This window comes from Vidua macroura, chromosome 14 (genome assembly GCF_024509145.1).
Source record: "Vidua macroura isolate BioBank_ID:100142 chromosome 14, ASM2450914v1, whole genome shotgun sequence".
Lineage (NCBI taxonomy): Eukaryota > Metazoa > Chordata > Aves > Passeriformes > Viduidae > Vidua > Vidua macroura.
The window spans coordinates 12,368,658-12,380,006 of NC_071584.1; the positions used below are offsets into that span (position 1 = coordinate 12,368,658).

An 11,349-nucleotide genomic window follows, 5' to 3' on the forward strand; every position below is an offset into this window, starting at 1 on the left:
CTCTTGTCCAGCCCGGCCCTCAGAGGCACAGCAGCTCCGGGAGCCGCCGGGCCCGGCGCTCCCCGGAGCCCGAGGAGCCGCCCCGGCGGGCGGGGCCGGGCGCGCGGGGGCCGGGCCGGGCGGGGCCGGGCCGGGCGGCTCCGAGCCCGCCGCCGCCATGCCCAAGGTGGTGTCGCGGTCCGTGGTGTGCTCCGACACCCGCGACCGCGAGGAGTACGACGATGGGGAGAAGCCGCTGCACGTCTACTACTGCCTGTGCGGGCAGATGGTGCTGGTGCTCGGTGAGCCGGGGCAGGGGCAGGCCGGGGAGGGGCAGGCCGCGGCCCGGCGGCGCAGAGGGCCCGGGAAGGCGGCGGCGGCGGGGTGCGGGTCCGGGATGTGGGATACGGGTGTGCGTTGGGGATGCGGGGTGCGGATTCCGGGTGCCCGCCCGGCCCGCCGCCAGCCCGGCCCCTCGCTCCCCGCAGATTGCCAGCTGGAGAAGCTGCCGATGCGGCCGCGGGACCGCGCCCGCGTGATGGACGCGGCCAAGCACGCCCACAAGTTCTGCAACGCCGAGGAGGAGGAGAGCGTCTTCCTGCGCAGGTGGGCCCGGCCTCTGCAGCCCCCGTCCCTCCGAGCCCTGGCTGCCCTCCCCGCCCAGCTGGGAGCCGCCAGCCAGGCACGGAGACCCTGTGTCCGTGTGCTCTGCTCAAGCGCTGCCTCTCTCCCCCAGACCCGAAGGCATAGAGCGGCAGTTCAGGAAGAAGTGTGGCAAGTGAGTGACGTTTTTAAGTCTTTTGAATTACTTTTAGAATCTTTTTTATGAGGAAACCATAGGAACCCAGAATCTGTGTTTCCTCTCAGCTGTGCGTATTTCTGTTTCCAGGTGTGGACTGCTGCTCTTTTATCAACACCAACAGAAAAATGCTCCTGTGACATTCATTGTTGATGGTGCTGTGGTCAAATTTGGCCAGGGTTTTGGGAAAACAAACATATATACTCAGAAACAAGAACCTCCTAAAAAGGTGACTGGCTTTAGAGAACAAGGATACCTTTGTTTTTCTAAAGGTGTTGTGTATAAAATAACTTAATGGTGAGGGAAAAGGGGAGAGAAAAGAAAAAGAAAAGGAGCTCTGAACAATAACTCAATTTAGTGTCTTGTCCATGTCTCCCTGAAGTTTTCCTTGGCAGTGATCATTGCAGCTTGAAGTCCTAGCACTAAAGGAGAGCAAAATCACCTCTAAAATCTAGACTGTTCCTGATGTTTAAGCTCAGTTAACAGAAAGTTTTGAATTGTAAGTAGGTCAGGTTGGTAGTCTGCACAGTGACAGTCAAAGTCTGGCTCATCTATTGCAAATCAGTGAGCTTACTTCTAGTAATGACACCTCTAAGCCCAGAAATCACTGAGCATAATTCCCCTTTGCCACCCACAGAGTTCAGGTAATCTTGATGGCTTGCATAAGAAGTCTTGAAACCTTTGGATGGAGGAAGCAATCCCTACTGGCACAATTGTTGCCAAGGTTTAACAAAATATTCTTGTTTTTCACCCAGGTGATGATGACCAAACGGACCAAAGACATGGGCAAGTTCAGTTCTGTCACAGTCTCCACAATTGATGAAGAGGAGGAGGAGATTGAAGCGGTGAGTTTTGGATGCCCTTAGTGGCAGCCACATCTGAGCAGGGCAGAGCCAGTAATGGTCTCTCTGTTTGGATGAGATGTTGTTACTCTGGGGTTTGCTGTTGCAAAGTGACCTGTGTGTATTTCAGAGGGAGATCGCAGACTCGTATGCACAGAATGCAAAAGTGATTGAGAAGCAGCTGGAACGCAAAGGCATGAGCAAGAAAAGGCTACAAGAGTTGGTGAGTTTTTCTTTGGTGCTGAACACAAAGCTCTGAGATGTGTTGGCTTTGTACACAAAAGCTGTCTTGCAGATCAAACTGGTATAGTCACAGGCAACTTGCAGCTTTGTGAGGATGAGATTTCCTTTACAAGTTTTATAAAGATGTTCTAGTCCCCCTGAACTTAAAATTGCTTGCCATTGCCTGGAGAGCTAACTGAGAGCAGCCAGCAGAGTGCTTGCAGGGAGGCTTTCTGTGACCTGTTGGACGAGGAACAAGGGAAGGAGAAGTCAGGCCATGGCTTTGCCAGCCTGTGATCTCATGCCTGCTTGGCAGAGCAGGTCATTGCCATGGGGGCACAGCAAGGCTCTTGTGGAGGATCTGCAGCTCAGCTGCTACTGCAAGGGGCACTTGAAGAATAAATGGCAAGATCACAACTGATCTTACCTCCTGTGACAGGAGGGTAGTAGATGTAAAGGGGAAGGAAATGTGCAGCTTCCACCTGAGGACAGAAAGTATGAAATTGCCTCTTGGGCAGTTGGTCTTGGGCTTTTTACGATTTTAAAGATGGTCCTCGTTTTGTACATCAGCAAACACTTCAGCTACTCTTGCTGGTTTTGGAACTGCAAAGTTTGCTTGGTCAGACAAGAAGAGCAAGTTTAATTGGAGCACTGAAGGGAAAATTATCCAGACATTCTTTAATTCTACCCTAATTTTCCTATTCAGGCTGAGTTGGAAGCCAAGAAAGCCAAGATGAAGGGAACCCTGATTGATAACCAGTTCAAATGAAATGCTGTGTATCTGCTGGGTATTCGGAGACAGGAGAAAACTACCAAGAGCTATCACAGTTCTGTCAACAAAGCAGAAGTAACAGACAACGTTCAAGAGTTGCACTCTGCTGCAGCCACCTTGGAGGATGAGAACCTCTCTGGATCCCTCTGTATAAGTGATACTCTGGGTACCAGTCTTAACTCCAACGGCACTGGAGACTTTGCTCAAGCTGCAGTTCTCTACAGACCCAGTGTTATGAGCAGGCTGTTCCAGGTAGAATATTTACTTTCAAGAAAATCTCTGCTGGGTGCCTTCCCAAGTTCACCTTTAGATACCTGTCTTTTTATTTGTAGTTTTCAAGCATGTTTCCTTGAATACATTAGGACGATGGGTAACTGTACAACAAAGAAATCCTTACAAAAGTAAGCTCTATGCCTGTTGTTCATTTTTTTTTATTTTAAACATGTCCAAAAAGTGCAGCAGCCTGAGCCATACCATTCCAAGATGGTCTGGAATGACTGGCATGCAAGGCTTGGGCATGGTGCTGCTGCTCACCCTGAGTGCCAGAGGCAGCCAGCACAGACTGAGCTGCTACACTGCAGTCTCAGCTCCTGCTGAACATCACAAGGCTGCAGTTGTAGAGAATTACACTGTCACAAAAGACACATACCAGAGTGTAAAATCCAAGCCTGTTTTAGACTACTGTAAATAAAAACTGCTATTAATGAGTTCAAATACATGGTTGGAAGTTACTGATACAGCCAGTGATCATTAAATAATACAGCTGCACATCTGAACTAAGCCACTGGGCAAAACAGTATCAGTATCTGGAGTTGTGAAATGTGAAGGAAAAATTGTTTTGAACGTACTGACCACTAATGCCTTGGATAGACAACATTACACACCAGTTTTTAAAGTACCTTGTTTGGGTAATAGTACTTTGTGCCTCCTGCATGATGTAATAACAGGGCTCTCTAGCCCATGTCTTCAGTGCTATACATTGGATTAAATATCATGTTACAGATTTGAACTAAAATATCTCTCCTGAGATGTTCTTGCTCAACCAAGTAAATGCATCATAAAATGTGAGCAATGAATAAGATGCTTCCATCTCCCACAATTATTATGGAAAACTTCCTGTAATGGATAAAGATTTTCCATCTGGCTTTATAGCCCTGACTGGGAAAACTCAGATCTGTGTACCTAAGGATCTATCCTCTCTTTCTTGGGAAAACAAAGAGTAAAAGAGGGAGTGAACTCTGCCCAGAGCTAGCAGAGATGGGTTGGTGGATCCTGTGACAATTTAATGCTGGGATGGTAAGCAGGTGTTCATGTTAACTCACGCAGTGCTGATCTTGTTCCCTGCTCATCACCTGCTAATCTGAAGCCTGTTTCCAGAGGCCCATGGTGGTGTGCAGTACTTGGGAAGGGCAGGAGATGTGTGTGGGTACACAAACCCCTTTCCCAGTGTGGTAGCACAGCCCAGCCAGGCGAGGGCCTCAGGGTTCCTCTGGGAGTGATCCAAGCCTGGGGTAACTGCAGGTCACTCTCTCTAAAAATTCAGACTTTTTTCCCAAGCAAGCATAAAAGACTTTGACATCTGAAAATAGGTTTTGAACCATGTGAGAGGTGCTGGGATGCAGATGCTGAGTCTCCAGTTGTCCAGGGATGAAGTGTGGTCTTGCTTCAAGTGACACCAGAACAACAAGTGGACTTGGGGATGGTGGGATTTATTGTCAGGGTTAAGGCTGGGAGTGACAAAAGGTTTCAGCTGAGGACAGACTGTGAAGGGGCTGCCAGGTGGGGATAGGACCATCTTTGCAGTTTGGTGAGGCACAAAGAAAATCTGCTGAGTGTTTCAGCTCAGCACAAGTTGTCCAACGTAGCTGTTACCAACTGCCATCAACTTCCTCAGCTGCCACCTGGAGCCTTGTGACAGCACAGCACAGGCTTTTGGAAGGCCAGTCCATGTTCAATCAGTGTGTGGTGTTCTTGTTGTTGGAAATCAACCTAGTTTGGCTCAGGACTTGTCCATGGACCCAGTCAGAAAGGGGAATGCTTTGTATCTTCTGAGGTGCTTTTGATATACTCTAGTTACACAGGCCATGGCTGAAACAACTCCAACACAGAGAATCTGATCCAATACGTTATTATGTATTGCTTACTTCAACTGGAGATAGTTCACAACAGTGTAAATCAAGTTGGGTTTTTCATTTCTAGAGCTAAATGAATTAAAATATATTAGATGACTGTAGCAACAGGAAGCAGGGTCACAAAGTTCAAACAATTGATGAAATGTCCTGTTAAAATAGATTAAACCAGCTGTCCTGCAGGGTTTCCCATACCCGGGTAGCAAATGGGCAGTCTGTAGCAGAGTTCAGACCAAAGAAAAGTCAGATTTCATGTTACAGTCAGACATGTAAAAGACAACATTTGTTTTTATAAATCTGTAGATAGTGATAGATCTGTAGGTAAGTGATAGATTTGTTTGTTTAACTGAGCACCATATTGTATGTAAGAACTTGTCTAGACGCAGAAGTATCACAAAATGTGAAATAAAAGTGAAGGAGGGAGTCTGTTCCAAAAGTAATGGCACACGTGGACAGACTTACCTTACTCTATTTCATTACTTAGTTCAGACCAGTTTCCAAGCACCTTCACAAAACTCTAGTGTGATTTACCATGTCAGAACAGCTCTGGATTTAACTGGTTCCCCACAACCTGTACAAAACCTCCCCACAATTTGTAAACACTCAAGAGAGGTGGTAACAGTGAATCCAACCTCCTCCCTGTTAATCACAGCTGTCCTGGGGAGCAGCACGGATTCCTCCTTGCCTGCCCCCTGAGGGGAAGTTTCAGGTCAGCTCTTACAGCTCTCCTTGTGCTCCATGCCTGTGCTATTTTACTCAGCGCAGAGGGCTTGCTCCGACTCCCTAGACTGTTGTATTGATAAATGCACATTGCTAAATGCACATAATGTGTATGACAAAGTGATCAGCTTGGGAGCAGCACTTACTGATCAGCCTGAATCAAAGTAGTCTCAGCTTTTGCTGGTGCTATCCTAAAGAGGCCATGGGGCTTTGCCACATCCAGGCATTTAAAAGTATAAAATTATAGGCTTGTTTAAAAGGCTCCAGGGCTGGGCTCCAAGGGCAGAATGGAAGCCTTGTAACTCCCTGCTGAGGAATCCTTATGACTCTAGCTGGCCACAGCATACTGGGGTTTTGGGTAGATTTCAAGGCACAAGTGGCCAATCTCTCTTTTGTTGTCAGCCAGAAAAACTCCATCCCCACGCCAGCAGTCAGCGCTGTAACTCCTGTCAATCCCAGCAGGATCAGAAAGCAACAACCAGCAAACCACTGGTGGGATGACACCTCCCAGAACATCCCTGATGCTGCCAGTCTTGGTGTGGGGTCTTGGCAGGTCCTGAGGACTCCTTATTCCCAAAAACACCACCCCCAGCAGCTTGGTATGGCTCCAGGGTGTGCAGAACTGGGCCTGTGTCCTTGCAGGCATGTGAGCTTAGCTCTGTCCCCACAGCCCAGCCCACCTTGCATGTGCTTTGGGCAGCTGATGGGGCCACCTTGCATGGCTGGGCAGCAGCAGGAACAATCCCCACTGGGAACAACTGATTTCACCCTGCATGACAAAGCATTGCCTCTTCCCCTGCCCTCTGCACCAGATGCTGCCTGTCATGCAGGCAGCACGTGAAAGATGCAGGGGCAATGCCTGCCAAGGGTGACAAGGACAAAGAGGCAGGGGCACTCCTGGCTCCATCCAAATCCAGAGACACAGCCTGGAGTGACCCAACAATTGCTGAAGGGGACAGTGGAGTGGATGAGCTGGCACTCTGGTCTTTTACAAGTCAAGTCCTTGGGGTGGGATGTTCTCCACTGCAAGACTCAGCACAGAGCCAGGCACAGCCCAGCTGGGGCAGGCTGGTGCACACTGAGCCATTCCAACCATCCCACACCAATCACCACCTGCCCCAGCCACTGACAAGCTGTCACACGATCCCCTGTGCAGCTGTGCTGTGTCAACACCTCCTAAGCCTGGGATTTATGGCTGCTGGGCCAGGGGCTGAGACAAAGGCAGCATTACAGGCATTCACCCATCCCTTCCCACCAGCAAAGGAGCTGATGCGCCAGGCTGGACACAGCTCCTGTGGAGGAAATCATGACATGTGTGATGTTCAGCCCCTCCCACAGGAGAATCACACTTAAAAGGAAAATCCACCCCCAACCATGCCATTCTTGGGGCAGCACAGCCCAGGGGGCAAAATGCTGTGTTGGAGCGACTGCACTCAGCTTGCTGCCTTGCCACTGGCAGGCCCCAGTCCTTTTCTCACGCCTCAGTTTCCCCAAAAGAACAAAGCCCTTAATCCCTGTACAGTGTGCTCCTGTGGCAGGCAACAGCAGCAGCTGAACCCCCAGCCTGGTCCCCAGATAAAGCTGCTCCCAGGGAGCTGCCAGGAGGGGGGCAGTTAAAACCCTGGGCAGCCTACCAGCCTGTAGTACCCAACAGGAATGCAGGAAAAACCCCTTGTGGGCTCTGCCCTGCATCTCCCACCTGCCAGAGCTAAAAAGAGCTGTGAAACACATTCTTGTTTCCTGAATCCCCAAAGCAGTCAATAGGGCAGGTAGCTAAAACCCATTTCACTCAGTGCCAGCCCTGCATCCCAAGTCCAGTGCACAATCTGTAGGTCTTAACTTAGGGATGCCCCTGCTCAGCTCCTTTGCAGTCTGGCACAACAGCCCAGCTCAGTGCCTCAGTCACCCACCACTGTGTGCAGGAAGAAATGATGCACTTACCTTAATGTGCCAATGGCCTGGCCATGCAAACCCTGTAGAGGAAAGGACAGGAAGGGATGTCCCATGCTCAGCAACCAGCAGCATTTCGGAACAGGCCCTTGAAATCCAGGAGAGCTCAGCAGCAGGAGGCTGAGAGCCCTTACTTAATAAGCTGGCACTTGTACAACAGGAGAGGGCTCCCTGGTAAAGCTGCCCCATGGCACAGTCCCCTGCCAAGCTGCCACTTGTGCCCCCAGCAGTGCCCACTGCTTGTGGCATTGCTTCATATCTCACCTTGACAGCCCATTTCATTTCCACAGCAGGCAGTGGGGGATCTCACACTGCAGCAGCCTGGGGGCAGTTGAAAATCATCAGCATGGACAGTTGGCTCAGCTGTGAGGCACAAGACTGTCTCCTATCAGGAAGGCCCGTGCCCACTCACAGGGACCTTGGCAAAGCCAACACCACCTGCAGCAGGAAGGTGCTGCACTCTCATGCCTGGCTGCCCTGCTTGTATTCCAGCAATAGAAACAATTCTTGCCCTTTGCAACACAAGGTCTTGTTTAGCTGCCTTGGGCAGTGGCTGAGATTGGTTTCAGTGATTGAAATCAACTGCTTTGAGCAGGCCTGGGCAGCCAGAAAGGACCAAAGGCATGGGGGAAGTGGGGAGACTTGCTGATCTGAAGGGCAGAAGACCAGGAAAGCATCCCCTCACCACTCCAGATCTCCAGGCAGAAACCAGGCAGCTTCGCTGAGGTGACTCACAGACCTACAGAGATTCTGGGTAAAGGCCACACACCTTGCTCCATCTTGCAGTTTTCCCCAAATTGTCCCCTTCCCCTGGAATTTTGAAGCTTAAGTTCCAGGGGTAAGGAATGAGTCTGGAAACACATCTCCCTGCCTAGCAAGCACAGCTGGTACAGAAGCTGTCTCTGCTCCCCGCAGCACAGCACCCTCTGTGAGAGCAAGGCTAGCCAGGGAAACTACAGAACAGCAGCAATTAACTGCACTTGTGTCCTCTGGCTACCTACATGCCCAATTGGGTAGCTCAGTTTCTAAGGGAGAGAACATGACACCAAGCTCTGCCCCTCCAGGGAGCAGCAAACACTCCCTTACACATTCTTCCAGCCTCCCAGACATTCAGTGCCATAAGGAGTGCTGTGCTTTTAAGACAGTTTAGGCACTTGGCACCATCAAAATCGGGTTTCATGAGCTCCAAGGAGCAGACAGGCCAGAGGCAGGACTGTGGCACACACTCAACCCATCATCTCTGGTTAGCAGAGTCTCAGGGAGGTCAGCTGGGTGAGCCCTTCAGAGCTGCCAGTCCCCATTCAAGCCTACACCACTGGCTTCCCCTGGGGAGGAAACACTATCTAGCTTCCTTGGCAGCCTGCACTGTGTTTACCTGCCAGTACTTAGCAGGTACCAAGGATAGAGGTGGCTCATCTTCCTCCTTCTCTACAACTGCTGAGACTCCCAACCCCCTCATACTTCAACTGCTGTAAGAACAAACATGAGAGGAGGAAAATTGGTTTCAGATTTTTATTTCTCTGTACTCTTTAAGCAGGAGTGACTGAAATAGAAACCATCATGAGTCCCATCAGGGGGAATAGTCTGATCAAGACAGGGCAGGCAGTCACCTCTGCCCCATGCCAACCTGTACAAACATCAGCCGCCACTGTTTAGTAACTAGATGGTTTTCAAACAAGTCCATGAACAGTCATAGACTACACAGAACAACATGCCAGTTCACAACAGGAAACAACTTATGTATACTTCTTGATTTCATCATACAGGACTAAGACAAAAGCACCACCCATTCCTCGGAGTACATTTGACCATGCACCTTTGAAAAAGGCCTTGGAGCCCTCATCCCGGGCAATCTTCCGCCAGCAGTCAAGAGTGCCGGAGTACATTATGTCAGCTGCAGGAGACAGACAGCTTTAGGAACTGGATGCCCATGACCCCCAACATCCAAGTCAGAAACAGCCTCATCTATCTACTAGCTTTACAGCCTCAAGTGCATCCCATTTCTTGGCCGACTTTCTCCAATACTAGCACATTAGAGGACAAGACTGCCCAGGAGAGATGGTGCTGCTGCTGCTACATTGTCTCTGGGAGACACTGGAAGGACCAGTTCAAGCAGAAGGCAGCAACTCCTTGCTTTGACACCAACACTTCCAAACCCAAAAGCTATTGCACAGTTGGCCAGGCTGTGCCTGTTATGGAGGCTGTCTTTTGTTCCAGAGACACTGGCTTGCAACATCCAAGGGTGAGTTCTGCTGCTCCTACCTACTGACATATACCTAATATGTGCCTCCCACCTTATAGGTGTGCTGCACAGGCCGACCCATTAGTGCCCCTTCCTGTCACCTGCTCCTGCAGCCCCTCCTACATCCCTGCTTACAAGAGATGAGGATATCTACATAGGCTGATGAAAGCCAAGCCACTCTGCCTTCACTTCAGCTCCACCACCAGCTATTGATTCAGGGATGCCCAATAACTCTTATACAGCGAGGAAGAAACGTACCTCCTTTCCGGCCAGACTGCATCATCATGCGACGACGAACCGTATCAAAAGGGTAGGAGACCAAACCAGCGACAGCAGTGACGCTCTGAGCAATCATCCAGCTGACAACAATGTGGGTGTTCTTTGGGTCTGGAAGCATGCCTGCAGGAGAGAGGCTTTGATAAGAATGGAAGGTAAGCCACCAGCATTATTGAAATGCACTTCAGGCCTGCCGCAGCCCAGCATCTCTGTTTTTGTGCCGTCTGGGTCAACCTACCCTTTGCGGTGTCGTAGATGCCAAAGTAGGCGGCTCTGTAGATGATGATGCCCTGGACAGAGACACTGAAGCCCTGGTACAGGCCCCGAAGGCCATCTGAGCGGAAGATTTTGACCAGGCAGTCACCGAGCCCACTGAACTCCCGGTCGGCCCCGGCTTTACCCACATCCGCTGCCAGGCGGGTTCGGGCAAAGTCAAGGGGGTAGACGAAGCAAAGGGAAGTCGCGCCGGCGGCACCCCCGGATGCCAGGTTACCGGCGAAGTACCGCCAGAACTGGGTTCGCTTGTCCACGCCGCCCAGGAAGATCTGCTTGTACTTATCCTTGAAAGCGAAGTTGAGGGCCTGGGTGGGGAAGTACCGGATCACATTGGCCAGGTTGCCGCGCCAGAAGGAGAGGATGCCCTGCTCCCGCGGGATGCGCACCACGCAGTCGATGATGCCCTTGTATTGCTTGTCGGCGGAGATCTGCTTGCTGGCGTGCTGCACCTGCAGGGGCCGAGATGCCGCTGTCAGCGCCGCTCCCCCGCGAGCCCCCGGCCCACCGCCGCCGCCCCCCCTCTCCTTGCGGCGACCTTGGGACGGCCCCGGCCGCCGGCGCTCACCTGCAGCAGTAGCTTGACCCTCTCAATGGGGGCGACAGCGGTCTTGGAGATGGCGGCCGCCACCCCGCCGGCAAGGAAATCCTTGGCGAAGGACACGGCCGCATCGGTCATGGCGGGAGCGGCGCGAGCGGGAGGCGATGCCGGGCGAAGGAGGCGGGAGGCGGCGCTGAGGGGGCGCCGCAATGGCCGTTAATATAGGGGCTGCGGAGCGCGCGTGGGCGGGGCGCACGTCCCGCCCGCCCATTGGCTGCGGCAGGGGGCGTGGCCGCCGCAGGGGGACGGGGCCGCCGGTGGAAGCGGTGGGGGGCACATGGCCGCGGTGAGGGCACGGAGCTCCCCGGGACACGACATCCCGGCATGAGCACACCGGGACGGGGCACCGCGGAACGGGAGGTACCGGGATAAAGCACGCCGGGACGGGACATCTCGGCGTGGAGGATCCCACCAGCACCGCGGGCAGGACATAAATGCGGCCCTGGCCCGGTCACAGCGCCTATCCCTACCCCGGGCACACCACACGGCGGTGACGGGGCCATCCGTGACCACGAGCCCCGGCCCCTCTGCGCCATCCCGATGC

The 11,349-nt window shown here is 52.1% G+C and overlaps 2 protein-coding genes across 2 annotated transcripts; one reads left to right on the forward strand and one right to left on the reverse strand.

Moving 5' to 3' along the window:
- Positions 1–116: 116 nt before the first annotated feature.
- Positions 117–3,019, forward strand: STEEP1 (STING1 ER exit protein 1). The gene is made up of 7 exons (XM_053990549.1): positions 117–281; positions 468–585; positions 716–757; positions 869–1,007; positions 1,534–1,623; positions 1,751–1,843; positions 2,549–3,019. The coding sequence occupies exons 1-7, from the start codon at positions 158–160 to the stop codon at positions 2,609–2,611; spliced, it is 669 nt and encodes a 222-aa protein (XP_053846524.1). The 5' UTR covers positions 117–157; the 3' UTR covers positions 2,612–3,019.
- Positions 3,020–8,911: 5,892 nt separating this feature from the next.
- SLC25A5 (solute carrier family 25 member 5) lies at positions 8,912–10,952 on the reverse strand. The gene is made up of 4 exons (XM_053990039.1): positions 10,773–10,952; positions 10,170–10,656; positions 9,914–10,054; positions 8,912–9,307 (listed from the first exon to the last, which is right to left on the reverse strand). Exons 1-4 carry the CDS (start codon positions 10,881–10,883, stop codon positions 9,150–9,152), a joined length of 897 nt encoding a protein of 298 aa, XP_053846014.1. The 5' UTR covers positions 10,884–10,952; the 3' UTR covers positions 8,912–9,149.
- Between the last annotated feature and the right edge of the window lie 397 nt (positions 10,953–11,349).